At 48.9% G+C, this 15150-nt stretch overlaps 1 protein-coding gene across 2 annotated transcripts in view; it reads right to left on the reverse strand.

Moving 5' to 3' along the window:
- Nucleotides 1-2337: 2337 nt before the first annotated feature.
- The window catches only part of LOC119955737 (enhancer of rudimentary homolog), a 43590-nt gene continuing 30777 nt past the window's right edge, over nt 2338-15150 (reverse strand). For both annotated transcript variants that reach the window (XM_038782253.1, XM_038782249.1), the window contains one exon: nt 2338-2982. In XM_038782253.1, the coding sequence (XP_038638181.1) occupies nt 2880-2982 (103 nt within the window). In that variant the 3' untranslated portion in view covers nt 2338-2879. The remainder of the gene's footprint in view (nt 2983-15150) is intronic.

Here is a 15150-nt window from a genome sequence, read left to right on the forward strand (position 1 = left end):
TACACAGTGATGGGTGGCGCAGAGTTCCAACATGGTGTTTTCCAGTTTCCAATCCAATCTAGACTGATGAGTAACGTATTTGTAAGGTTTAAGGCTCCTAGTTAAGGAACGGTTTGGACCATTCGCAGTGGGTACAAAACTGGTCATAATTAAATAAAAAACAAAATGGCCTTTGCACTCAAATTTGTCACAACAAGTACTGTGGGAAACAAGCTGAGTGTATCATTGAGGTACAGACACTCTTTAAACCAAAGAAGCATTATTATGTGTTTAGTGAATTAACATTAACCTAATGCTGTTAACAGATGCCAGAAAACTGTGATGGGTGGCAGGGGGAGATAGAGTTGTTACCATTCCTCAGTATTAGTAAGGTTTATTAGTAGTAGCAAGGTTCATCATCTAATAGATAGGGAAATGGCAAGGCTGGGCCAACCTCCAGTGTGCATGTGCTTTGCAGTGTGGGAATTTCAGGATGCTTCCCATGCTCTGGATAACCGTGTGCAGGACATGTTGCTAGTTGCAGCAGCTCGAGCTCTGGGTTTTGGAGATTGAGCAGCAGCTGACATCACAGTGATATCCAAGAGAAAATTGGATTGTTATCCAAAGAAGGATGTGCAGGGTTACAGGGAGAAGACAGGAGAGTGACACTAGGTGAATGGCTCCGTCGGTGAGCTAGCACAGAAATAATGGGCCGAATGGCCTCCTTATGTGCTATTCCCCTTCTTTGAAGTGCTCGAGAAACCTGGCTTTAAGTGAATCCCATACTTAACAATGGTAAGTGATGAAGAGGACTCAATAATAAATTTGAAATTTTCAAAACTGCAATCAATAGATTCACTATTTCCACCACAAGCAGCATGATGCCAACACCAAACACATATTCTCTTCCCTCTCCTTTCAGCATTCAAAAGCGACTGACCCCTCTGCAATACCCTGGTACCCCTTCAGTCACCCCAACACCCCTTCTTTTTCCCCTAGGCACCTTGCCATTCAAGCTCAGGAGATACCACACCTGATATTTTATCTCCTGTCACCTCACTGTCCAAAGCCCCATACACTCCTTTGAGGTGAAAGTGATTTTTTCTTCTTTCAATTTAGTATCCGCAGCTCACAACAGGAACTCTTCTACTGCGGAAAACAAACATAAACAAGATGACCACATTGAGGAACACTTCTATTCAGCCCACAAGCGTAACCCAAGCTTCCAGATGTCTGTTATTTTAATTCTCCACCTTGCTCTCACGCTGACCTCTCTGTTATTAGACTTGCGCAGTATTCCAATGAAATTCAACGCAAGCTTGAGGAACAGTACTTCAGCTTTCAGCGGGGCACTCTGCTGTCTTTTGGACTTGACATTGAGCTCAACAATTCAGATTGTAACCTGTGCCTATTCTATTTAATTTTTCTTGGATGGTTTGGTAAATGTATTTTTTCTTTCCTTATGGACAGCAGCTATTCAGTATCCTGCCATTCACACCTCCTCTAGACGCATCTTATGTTTCTTGTCACAGTACCACTGTTTGTGATCTTGCACCGTGGAATTTTTTATCTTTTAATTTCTACTTTGCTCCAAACTGTTACAGACCTTCCCTTTTGTTCTTTTCTCCACCTCCCCCACCCCTTTCACTTGCTAAAAGCCCGTTGCATTTCTAGCTTTTCCCAGCTCTGATTAAAGATCAGTGACCCAAAACATTAACTCTTGTTTCTTTCTCCACAGATGCTGCCAGACCTGCTGAGTATTTCCAATATTTTCTGTTCTTACTTCAGACTTCCAGCATCTGCAGTATTTTACTTTTGAATCAATATGTTTGTGCTGCGAAAGGGCATCAAGGGGTATGGGGCAAAGGTAGATGAAAAGATTTTGGGCCCGCATCAGCAATGATCTAGTTGAATGAAAGAACAAGTTCAAGGGGCCAAAGGGCCTCCTCTTCTTCCCTTGTTTAAACTAGGCTGCAATTACTTTATCTATGGGCTGGATTCTCCTGTCCTGCCTGATGCAAGAATGCCACGGGAGAGCCGCATGCAATGGAGAACTCCATTGACCTCAGGCGGGGCGGGTTTCTCTGGTCGCCGGGCGGATGGAGAATCCTGCCCTATGTTTTGAATGAAAATTTCCTCCTTGCTCCTTTACAGAACTAGATGGCTGTCATTTCCGTCTCGACAGCCTCTCCCTTTTCGCCACATTTCATCTACAGTTACGAATGGAGAAAATTTAACAAACTTTTCCAAAAGCTGCAACTCTGAAGAAGTGTTGAGTGGGAGAGTCGGAAGAGGATTAGATCATTGCCAGCCATTAAGTACAGCCAATTCAATGCATTTTAAAAATTAAAACAGAGATGGTATCATGTGAAATTTTATTGCTCGTCAAAAATTACAAAATATTTGCATAAATTAAACATACAGAACTCTTCAACAAAGTTACTTTGTGCACGTTTTCCAACAGGTCACAGTGCAAGAGAGTTTTTGGTACAGGCTCGTACTAGAAAGACAGTCACGACAGAGAGTGAGGCGAGATATGTGACTTGGATATTGTGCTTTACAACACAAGAAACAGCATGAACTGGAAACACAGTAAAAGTACATCCCAAAACGAGCCCACCTGAACCAGGGAACTAGACGCAGTGTACGGGACCACATCATGCTTGCATTGCTCACTGATGAGGAATTCAAAACTGCCCTTAAAACCGCTGTCTAGCAATGACACCTATTACAAATCAGTAGAAAATATCTTTATTATTAATTGATCGCAACACTGCCCAAAACTGTTCTAGTCTCTGATGAAGTGAGGGCTCGCAGCTCTGCTTGAACACAAAGATTCAGGAAGTGCATTCTATACGTGCCTGCTATGTGACCTCCCTTCACCAGAGTAGGGGCTCCATCTATTTCCCAGCTTGCTGTGCCTGTTTACGCAGCAGGGCGTAGATCTTCTCCTTGATCCAGTCCTTGTTGTAGGGCTGGTACGTCTGAGTGTCTGCTCGGTAACTATCGGTGAGGGAGGGGTGAAAAAAAAAGAAAGACAAGACAAATCAGATTTCACTCACACTTTCATCAATGATGCTTTGTAACCACAACTGATGGGAACAAGTTTTGATTCAATCTGTGTACGAAAGGTGGAGGGGATTGTCCTAACTGATAATAAATTGGAGTTGTATCCACTGCGCAATGCTCAGTGGCAGCGAGTGAAGCAAATCAGATGTTGGGATTAAAAGATCAGCACCCAGCCAGAGATAATCCTGTCATTTTAGAAGTCATTGGTGTGCCAACGTTTACCTGCAGTTGTAATGCCTACTATTTGGAATCAAGAATCTGAGCATTCTGAGACATGATGGGCGGAATTCTCCGACCCCCTGCCGGGTTGGAGAATCGCCGGGGGGGGGGGGGGGGGGGGGGGTGTGAATCCCGCCGGTTGCAGAGTTCTCCGGCACCAGAGATTCAGCGGGGGCGGGAATCGCGCCGCACCAGTCGGCGGCCCCCCACTCCCCCCGGCGATTCTCCGGCCCGCGATGGGCTGAAGTCCCGCTGCTGTAATGCCGGTCCCGCTGGCGTGAATTAAACCACCTCCCTTACCGGTGGGACCAGGCGGCGCGGGCGGGCTCCGGGGTTTTGGGGGAGGCACAGGGCGATCTGGCCCCGGGGGGGTGCCCCCACGGTGGCCTGGCCCGTGATCGGGGCCCACCGATCCGCGGGTGGGTCTGTGCCGTGGGGGCACTCTTTCCCCTCCGCGTCGGCCGTATCAGCCTCCAAGATTGCCGACGCGGAGCTGACCCCCCCTGCGCATGCACGGGGATGACGTCAGCAGTCACTGACGCTCCCGCGCATGCAAGTACCTCCGCCAGCCGGCGGAGTCCCTTCGGTCCCGGCTGGCGTGGCGCCATAGGCCTTTCCCGCTGGCGGGCGGCGTGCCAACCACACTGGTGCGGGCCTAGCCCCTAAAGGTGAGGGCTTGGCCCCTAAAGGTGCGGAATCCTCCACACCTTTGGGGCGGCCCGGCGCCGTTCATGCCACTCCATCCCGCCGTGACCCTCCCTGCCCCGCCCCTAATGTGTCATTTGTTTTATAATAACAGCTGGCTTGCAACCAACGGTTCTCAAAGCTGTCCACTGCTTAAGATTTTCCTCACCTCATGTCTGGGTCTGTTGTAGACCCATCGATGCAAATTGATTACAATGATTAGTCAATAACTCCAACATTGTATCCTGTGACAACCAGGATGATAGATGGCAAAATAAAGGGACCATAGGCATCTATTTGATTTGGCAATGTCTAATGAAGCAGAAAACACATTCATCTCTTTAATTGCAGTGCTTAACACACATACACACAGGGTTAAAATCTGCCTACTTGCATTCAAAGGATTAGCCCCATGTTCTGTGACTGGGGCGGCAGTGATCAGCTTCACCATCACTAAAAAAACTTTCAAAGTGTCAAAAACCAACTCGTCTCACCAAAACTAAACACTATAAAACTTTGGACTAGATAGGGTTGATCTCAAGAGCAAGCACCTGGGCAGGATCAAAGGGCCGAGTGGCCTCCTTCATGCCCTAAAAACATGAGCAGCTCTCGTACTCCTCTGGATGGGTTACATGAAAAAACTAGCCAGCAGAGACAATCTTCACACCAACTCCCTCTCTCATAAATTATTAACGCCACAATCTTCATTCAAAAGATCACCTCATTCCAGCAGTTTGGCATAATTCCTTTACTACTCCCCCCAATTTATCATTCATTTTATTTCCTTAATTGAAGCAACAAAACTTATATTTATATAACACCATGACATGATAAAATGTCCCAAGTTACTTTACAGGAACATTATAAAAAAAAGGACCTCAGAGACCACAGGCGGGATTCTCCGGCCTCCCGCAGGAGAATCGTCGGAGAATGCCCAACACATCTTCCTTCCGAACAAGTATCTCCTCGAGCTTACCAGTCTGTTTCACACTGTCCTCTCCAACAATATGGCCCCTCTCATTTGTCAATACTGAACAAAAGTACTCGGTCAAGAACTCTCCTATCTCTTCAGACTCAATACACAATCTCCCACTACTGTCCTTGATGGGACCTACCCTCGCTCTAGTCACTCATATATTTCTCACATATATGTGCAAAAGGCCTTCGGGTTTTCCTTGATTCTACCCGCCAAAGATTTTTCATGTCCTCTCTTAGCTCTCCTAATCCCTTTCTTCAGTTCCCTCCTGGCTGTCTTGTATCCCTCCAGCGCCCTGCCTGAACCTTGATTCAGCAGCCTTCCATAAGTCTCCTTCCTCTTAACAAGACATTCAACCTCTCTTGTCAACAATGGTTCCCTCACTCGGCCATCGCTTCCCTGCCTGACAGGGACATGCATATCAAGGACACATAGGTCGAAATTCTCCGCTCCCGCGATAAATCGGGAAGGCCGTCGTGAACTCGGCTGAGTTTCACGACGGCCTTGGAGGCCGCTCCTCGCACCTAATTCACCCCCACCCGGGGGGGGGGCTAGGAGCGGCGCTCCATAACTCTCGGCCGCCGGGCGGCGCGCCAAGAGTGACGCGACGGTGGCGCCTATGTGATGTCAGCCGCACATGCACAGGTTGGCCGGCTCCAACCCGCGGATGCGCGGCTGACGTCACGATGGCTGACGGCTCAAACCCGCGCATGCGTGTTGGCTGTCTTCCCCTCCGCTGCCCCGCAAGACGTGGCGGCTTAATCTTGCGGGGCGGCGGAGGGGAAAGAGTGCGTCCCTTTAAGACACCGGCCCGACGATCGGGGGGCACCGATCGCGGGTCAGTCCTCTCCCGAGCACGGTCGTGGTGCTCACTCCCCTCTCTGCCCCCCACAAGCTTCAATCCAGCTTATGGCGCCATGTTCACGACGGCGGCGACCAGGTGTGGTTGCCGCCGTCGTGAACCGGTCGCGAACGGCAGACCGCTCGGCCCATCCGAGCCGGGGGGGGGGGGGGGGGGGGGGGAGGAGAGAATCACGGGGGTGCCAGGGGGGCGTGTCGTGAGTCGCCCGGCCCACCCGCGATTCTCCCACCCGGCATGGGGAGCGGAAAATTTCGCCCAGAGTATCTGTTCCTTGAACAAGTTCCACATTTCAATTGTGTCTTTCCCTGACAGCCTATGTTCCCAAGTTATGCTCTTCAGTTCTTGTCTGACAGCATCGCATTTACCCTTTCCCCAATTGCAAACCTTGCCCTGTTGCACACACCTATCCCTCTCCATTACTAAAGTGAAAGTCACAGAATTGTGGTCACTATCTCCAAAATTCTCCCCCACTAACAAATCTATCACTTGCCCTGGTTCATTAACAAATACCAAATCCAATATGGCCTCCCCTCTGGTCGGACAATTTACATACTTTGTTAGAAAAGCTTCCTGGACACACTGCACAAACACCACTCCATCCAAACTATTTGAGCTAAAAAGAGTTTCCACTCAATATTTGGGAAGTTGAAGTCACCCATGACTACTACCCTGTGACTTCCACACCTTTCCAAAATCTGTTTCCCAATCTGTTCCTCTACACTTCTGCTGCTATTGAGGGGCCTATAGAGAAAACTCCCAACAAGGTGACTGCTCCTTTCCTATTTCTGACTTCAACCCATACTAACTCAGTAGGCAGATCCTCCTCGAATTGCCTTTCTGCAGCTGTTATACTATCTCTAATTAACAATGCACCCCCCCCCCCCCCCACTTCTTTTACCATCCTCCCTAATCTTATTGAAACATCTATAACCAGGAACCTCCAACAACCATTTCTGCTCCTCTTCTATCCAAGTTTCCGTGATGGCCACCACATCGTAGTCCCAAGTACCGATCCATGCCGTACGATCATCCACCTTATTCCTGATGCTTCTTGCATTAAAGTATACACACTTCAACCCATCTCCGTGCCTGCAAGTACTCTCCTTTGTCAGTGTTACCTTCCCCACTGCCTCACTACACACTTTGACGTCCTGAACATCGGCTACTTTAGTTGCTAGGCTACAAATCCGGTTCCCATTCTTCTGCCAAATTAGTTTAAACCATCCCGAAAAGTACTAGAAAACCTCCCTCCCAGGATATTGGTGCCCCTCTGGTTCGGATGCAACCCGTCCTGCTTGTACAGGTCCCATCTTCCTGAGAATACGCTCCAATTATCCAAATAGATTCAAGACAAGTGGCAAAAGGTGTAGAGGGGACACGAGGAAGAACTTATTTATGCAGAGGGTAGTACGAGTCTGGAATACGCTGCTTGAGTTGGTGGTGGAGGCAGAGACCTTTTCCGGGGACCCATTTTTACCAACCGCCTGACCTTCGCGACTCACGCCAGTCGACCTTCGCGACCCACCATTTTCTCTTATCTATAATGTGAGACGTGAGTTTGCTTGGTCTTATTTACTTGTTTGCTGCTGACAAAATGGAGGAATCGCAATCGGGCCCAAAGCACGTGATGTCGACGCTCGGGGGGCATGACCTGCTTTCTGCCTCCCTTCAGACAGGAAGATTACATTGAATTAAAAAAATATCTTCCCCTGTGTCTCACTGCGGGCACAGTGGTTAGCATTGCTGCCTCACAGCTCCAGGGTCCCGGGTTCAATTCTCTCCTCGGGTGACTGTGTGGAGTTTGCACTTTCTCCCCGTGTCTACGTAGATTTCGACCAAGTGCTCTGGTTTCCTCCCACAGTCCAAAGAGGTGCAGGTTAGGTGGATTGGCCATGCTAAATTGTCCCTTAGTGTCCAAAGGTTAGTTGGGGTTACTGGGTTACGGGGATAGAGTGGAGGCCTGGGCTTAAGCCTAAGTGGGGTGCTCTTTCCAAGGGCCGGTACAGACTCGATGGCCTGAATGGCCTCCTTATGCACTGTAAATTCTATGATTCTGTCAGTGGAAGGTGAAGATACAAAATGATTCAAACGTGTCTTATGAAGAGATGATGGAGCAGGTGAAAGGAGATTGAGGAACAGGTTCTCATACCTCATCACATGCTGCAGAAACCCGTGTGAAATAGGTTCTCATACCTCATCACATGCTGCAGAAACCCGTGTGAAATAGGTTCTCATACCTCATCACATGCTGCAGAAACCCGTGTGAAATAGGTTCTCATACCTCATCACATGCTGCAGAAACCCGTGTGAAATAGGTTCTCATACCTCATCACATGCTGCAGAAACCCGTGTGAAATAGGTTCTCATACCTCATCACATGCTGCAGAAACCCGTGTGAAATAGGTTCTCATACCTCATCACATGCTGCAGAAACCCGTGTGAAATAGGTTCTCATACCTCATCACATGCTGCAGAAACCCGTGTGAAATAGGTTCTCATACCTCATCACATGCTGCAGAAACCCGTGTGAAATCTGTGAAGAGGCTGGAAAATCTTCACTGTTAGATAAACAGGCATATGTCCATTTATGGTTTGGAACACTTGATTTGAATTCAAAAGCTCATAGTTCCAAGTATTAACCACTAATTTTTCAACATGCTCATGGAAGAAATCCACGGGAGAAGTAGGATTTTTCTCCCACCTCATTGTTCAAGATTGCAATTGATATTAATCAGACTGATAATGGTTAAAACAACATTGGACCAGCTTAATTTAATTTCCACATTTACAATATTAATAGCCCGTGTCCAACAATCCAATAACCCAGAATAAGGTGTTTAAAACAGTTCAGTTCGCTGTACCACACAGCAGACACACAGCAGTTCCACCTTTGCCAAACCTGTGGGTGTGCTCCGTGGGCAGTAACTACAGCCTTGAGTCAGCAGCTTAACGTACACCCAGGACTGCGATACAATCTATTCTAACAATGAGGGCGCTCTATCTGTAGTCGGGTCAGTGGAACTCGAATTTCAATTCCAGTCTGCTATGTCTGCACAAAAGCTGCAGCGGAACATTTTAAAACTACCTCAGTATGTTACAGTCCGTGTTCATTCTGTGTTTGATATAAATACTGGTGACACATTTAAAGTATCTGTTAATCAGATGCAAGATACTCAAAATATGACACTGCTGTGATCATAGTTGGAAAACGATTTCCCTATTTGAAGACAACATATCATTCCAAAACCAAAAAGAAAATGATGGGAAATCTCAGCAGGTCTGGCAGCATCTGTAGGGAGAGAAAAGAGCTAACGTTTCGAGTCCAGATGACCTTTTGCCGAAGCTCTGAAGGCTTACCATAATTCTTTGCTTTTATGCTCTATATCTCTATTTATAAAGCCAAAGATCCCATCGTGTTTAAAAAGCCAATCCTCATCAACATGTATTGCCACCCTCAAAGACTTGTGTAAGTATACTCTCTGCCCCTGCACCCCTTTAGAATTTAGCCTATTTTGTCCTATCAGCTCACTGTATTCTCACAGAACTCACCCAACAATTACAAGGAGAATGGTGCTTTTAGCCATCCATTTTCTCTCCTAGTCAATGCCATGCCCTCGTTGCTCTCTTCTCTAATCTTCCACCCAGCCATTGGCACACAGCCAATTAGACCTCTTTTGACAGTCACAATGTTTGATAAAAAGCCAATTGGGGAAGAGGGAACACTGCCAAAAACAGGGATAATGGATGAGAATACAAGGGAGATAAATTACCATCCATCAGCCATGCATTCATTCGCCCACGTACTTCAGCAATTGTACTTTATTTTTAATTGTTACATAAACACTTGTTCCTGCTCCCTACTTCCCCCACAAGGGCCCCCACCCCCCTCCCCCCATACACATGGCCCTGACGATCCTAATCTGAACATCGGCAGGCGACTGGGATTCTATTACATTTCTGCAGTCTACCACAAATATCCACATTTCTGCACTGAAAATCAGTTTGTTATTTACTCCCAGCATTCTCCTCCATCTGGAGGGTGGTGTACAGGACACACGTGCCCAGAGGGTGAGCCATTTTGAATTGCCCCTCCCCTTCTCCTCAGCGCTAAACAAAACTACATAGACAGAGAGTCTAAGTTTTGGTTAAGTGACATTCTGCCTATTAGCTTTAGGTTTAAGCTGGATGGAAGTTACGGCATGGTGACACAGTGGTTAGCACTGTTGCCTCAGTGCCAGTGACCCGGGTTCAGTTCTGGGCATGGATAGCCATCTGTGTGGAGTTTGCACTTTCGTCCAGGGTCTGTCTGGGTTTCCTCCAGATGTTCCGGTTTCCGGTAGATATGCCATGCCAAATTGCCCCTTAGTATCCAGATTAGTAGGGGTAGTGTTCTTTCGAAGGGTTGGTGCAGGCTCGGTGAGCTGAATGATCTTCTTCTGCACTGTAGTGATTCTATGATCTGTCATGTTGAAGTTGGGGACTTCACAGGTTTGACTCAAATCGAGTATGGTAGGGGAGGAAGGGAGGAGATGAAGGAAAACCCAATCATCTCAAGGATTAGTCACAGCAATCAACTTCATCCACAGTGGTGTTTCAGCCGCAGAACATTGTATTTAGAGCACAAAAATACAGCTGAACTGGGAAATGCTGCTGCTGATGCTCCACAGGAGCTCCTCTCACCCTATTTCCTTCTATGCGGTTCCTTGATTGTGCTGATCCAGCCTCTCCCCAAACACATTTCTACTATCATACTGGTGCCAAGGAACAACCAGGCAACATGCCTCAACGACTTCTGTCCGGTGGCCTTGACATCTATTATTATGAAGTGATTTGGGAGGGTGGTCATGAGACATATCAACTCCATACTCCCAGAATGCTGAGATCCACTGCAATCCGCATATGGTCACAACAGGTCCACAGCAGACACTATCTCCCTAACAATAAGGACTCCTATGTCAGACTCCTGGTCATAGAATCATAGAATTTACCGTGCAGAAGGAGGTCACTCAGCCCATCGGGTCTGCACCGGCCCTTGGAAAGAGCACCCTACCTAAGCCCACACCTCCACCCTAACCCCATAACCTAACCTTTTGGACACTGAGGGGCAATTTATCATGGCCAATCCACCTAACCTGCACATCTTTCGACTCGGGAGGAAACCGGAGGACCCAGAGGAAACCCATGCAGACACGGGGAGAAAGTGCAAACTTCACACAGTGACCCGAGACCGGAATTGAACCGGGGTCCCCGGAGCTGTGAACAGCAGTGCTTTAAAAAAAAGCATTTTATTCGAATTTGTATCAAAGTAGGTGTCAGCAAATAAACACCCCGGGAAACATTCTTCCCATCAATCAACTATGCAGTCTGTACAGATTTTTCTCCTCCCCCCCCCGGGCCCCATCACCCAACCCTCCACCCGCCCGCAACGAACAGCTCCTCAAACACGGTCACAAACATCCCCCACCTTTTCTCAAACTCCCCTGCTGAGCCCCTTAACTCATACTTTATCTTCTCTAACCGCAGGAAGTTACACAGGTCACCCAACCAAGCTGCTACCCCCGGTGGCAATGCCGACTGCCACTCCAGCAAAATTCGTCGCCGTCCAATCAGAGAGGCGAAGGCCAAGACATCGGCCTTCCTCCTCTCCATGAGCTCCGGCTTCTCTGAAACCCCAAATATCGTCACCAAAAGGTCCGGGTCCACCTCCTCCTCCACTATCCTGGCTAAGACCGTGAACACTCCTGCCCAGAATCTTCCCAATTTTTCACAACCCCAAAACATGTGCACATGATTCACTGCCCAACCCCCCCCCACACACACACACCTCTCACACTCATCTGCTACCCCCTGAAATAATCCACTCATTCTCGCCTGAGGCATATGCACCCTGTGCACCACCTTAAACTGTATCAGGCTCATCCTTGCACAAGAGGAAGTCCCATTTACCCTTCACAGTGCCTCACTCCATACTCCCCAATTGATCTCCATTCCCAACTCCGCTTCCCATTTCTCCTTGATCTTCACCAGCCACTCACCTCCCTGCTCCCCCAGCCTCTTATATCCTTAATTCTTCCCTCCCCTTCCACATCCGGAAGCAGCAGCCACTCCAGCAGGGTGTATCCCGGCAATCTAGGGAACCCCTTCCAGACCTTTCGTGCAAAGTCCCTAACCTGTAGATACCTGTAAGAAGTCTTACATCACCAGGTTAAAGTCCAACAAGTTTGTTTCAAACACGAGCTTTCGGAGCACTGCTCCTTCCTCAATTATGAGATAGACTACATTGGTTGAGTCGCATGAGTATGTGCCGCGTACCTGGTGGGTGGTGCTTCCGTGTGTAATGGTGGTATCCAAGTCGATGATCTGGCATGTCTTGCAGAGATTGCCCTGGCAGGATTGTGTGGTGTTGTGGTCGCTGTTCTGAAGGCTGGGCAATTTGCTGCGAACAATGGTTTGTTTGAGGTTGCGCGGTCCTTTGAAGGCAAGTAGTGACGGTGTGGGGATGACCTTGGCAAGATGTTCATCTTCGTTGATGATGTGTTGAAGGCTGCGAAGAAGATGTCGTAGTTTCTCCGCCCCAGGAAAATACTGTTCGTCTTCTGAGGAGGTCAGTGCGTTTTTTTTGCTGTGGCGCATTGGAACTGTCGATCGATGAGTCGAGCGCCATATCCCGTTCGTACGAGGGCATCTTTCAGCATCTTTGAGGAAGGAGCTGCGCTCCGAAAGCTCGTGTTTGAAACAAACTTGTTGGACTTTAACCTGGTGTTGTCAGACTTCTTACTGTGCTCACCACAGTCCAACAATGGCATCTCCACATCATGTAGATACCTGAACTCACTACCCCTCGGCAGCTCTACCCTCTCCCTTAGCTCCTCCAGACTGGTGAACCCTTCCTCCAAATACAAATCCCTCACCTTGACAAGCCCCACTTCCCTCCATCTGCTGTCTACACTATCCATCCCCCCTTGGCTCAAATCCATGATTCTCACACAGCGGCGTTAGCACCGACATCCCTTCCATCATAAAATGCCTCCTCAGCTGATTTCATATCTTCACCATGGACTGCACCACTGGGCTCCCTGAATACCTAATCGTAGCCATTGTCAATGCTGCCGTCACCATAGCCCTCAAACTAGACACCTGACAAGATTCCTCCTCCATCCTAACCCACTCTACCCCTTCTCCTTCCCACCACTGCCACACCTTGTCCACATTCGCCGCCCAATAATAATGAAGCAAGTTTGGCAACGCCAACCTCCACCTGCTGCCTCTGTAGCAGGGTCCTCCCCACCCTCGGCACCTTCCCTGCCAATACAAAGTCGGAGATGATTGTGCCCTCTTTCCGAAAAAAAGGCCTTTGGTATAAAGATCGGGAGAGCCTGAAAGATAAACAAGAACCTCGGCATAATATTCATTTTCTCCACTTGGACCCTCCCTGCCAGCGTTAAGTGCAGTGTATCCCACATCTTAAGATGCTCCCTGGCCTCCTCCACCAGCTTCGTTAAGTTCCACTTATGGAGCCCCGTCCATTCCCTCTCTACCTGAATCCTCAAGTACCTAAACCTACCGTAACATAAATGGCATCTCCCCCAAATTAGTCCGCTGTGCCAGCTCATTCACCGGGAATACCTCGCTTTTCCCTACATTCAGCTTGTGTCCGAGAACCCTCCAAACCTTCCCAACAGGCCCATAATCCTTCCCATACTCTCCAACGGATCTGAAACATGCAGCAGGTCATCTGCATAGAACGACACCCGATGCTCCCTCTGTCCCCTCATTATCCCCTGCCACTCTGCCGACCCCAAGAGTCATCGCCGACGGCTCTACGGCCAGCACAAACAGCAGCGGCGACAGCGGGCACCCCTGCCTCGTACCCCGTGTAAGTCAAAGCTTCGTGAGCTCATATCATTCGTCCTCACCCTTGCTCTTGGCGCCACATACAGAAACCGCACCCATGCCACAAATCTCGGCCCAAACCCAAACCTTCCCAAAACTTCGAACAAGTCCTGCCACTCCACCCGATCAAATGCTTTCTCCGCGTCCATGGACACCACCACCTCTGGTACCAGAGCTCTTGACGGATTCATCACCACATTCAAAAGCCGTCTTATATTATCTGCGAGCTGCCTGCCCTTCACGAAGCCTGTTTGATCTTCTGCAACCACCTCCGGGAGAAAATCTGCCCCGCCAACAACTTAGCCAATACTTTCACATCTTGTTCAATAGTGATATGGGTCTATACGACCCACATTCCACCAGATCCTTCCCTTTTTTTGGGATTAGTGTGATTACTGCCTGTTTCATCGTCTCCGGCAACTCCCCCTTCTCCAGTGTTTCATTAAACGCCCCCATCGGATGTGGTGCCAGGTCCGCCCCAAATTCCTGATAAAAGTCTGCTGGGTACCCATCCGGCCCAAGGGTCTTCCCCAATTTCATACCCCTGATACTATCCAGCACCTCTCAGCCCCAGGGGCTCCTCCAACGCCTGCCTCTTTGCTTCCTCCACCTGTGAAAATTCCAGCTCATCCAGAAACCGCCCCATGTCCCCCTCCTCTCCTCCTGGGTCTGCCTCATAAAGTCCCTGGTAATACTCTCTAGATGCCTCATTTATCTTCCCTGGCTCTGACTTCGCATCCCCAGCCCCAGTCCGGATCTTCAATATTTCCCTGGACGCAGTCTGCCTCCGCAACTGGTGCGCCAGCATGCGGCTCGCCTTCTCCCCATAATCGTATTGCACCCCTCTTGCCCTACGCATTTGCCCTACCGCCCTCCCCGTTGTCAGCCTGTCAAATTGTCCAAGCAAATTTTTCCTCCGCGCCAATCCCTTCATGGTGGGCACCCTCGAATATTCCCTGTCCACCTCCACTATCTTGCTCACTAGACGGTCACGTTCCGCCCTCCTTTCCTTATTCGCACGCACCATAAATTAGATAATTTCTCCCCGAAACAATGCCTTCAGTGCTTCCCAAAAAATGCCCACCGACACCTCCCCATTCTGATTGAACTCCACATAATCCCTAATCGGCAACCGCACCTCATCACAAAATCCTCCATCCGCCAACAACCCAGAGTCAAGCCTCCACCCCGGCCTCTGCTCTCGTCCCGTACTGAGCCGAATATCCAGCCAGTGGGGTGCCTGGTCCGAGATAACTATCCCCGCATACTCTGCCCCCTCCACCCCAACCAAAATCTCCCGACTCACTACAAAAGTAATCAATCCTCGAACACACCTTATAGACGTGTGAAAAGAAGGGATACTCCCTTCCCCCTGGGTTCTGAAAGCGCCATGGATCCACCATACCCATCCTCTCCATAAACCCGCACAGCTCCCTTGCCATTCGTACCCTACCCATTCACCTGGGGC

This window comes from Scyliorhinus canicula, chromosome 2 (genome assembly GCF_902713615.1).
Source record: "Scyliorhinus canicula chromosome 2, sScyCan1.1, whole genome shotgun sequence".
Classification (NCBI taxonomy): domain Eukaryota; kingdom Metazoa; phylum Chordata; class Chondrichthyes; order Carcharhiniformes; family Scyliorhinidae; genus Scyliorhinus; species Scyliorhinus canicula.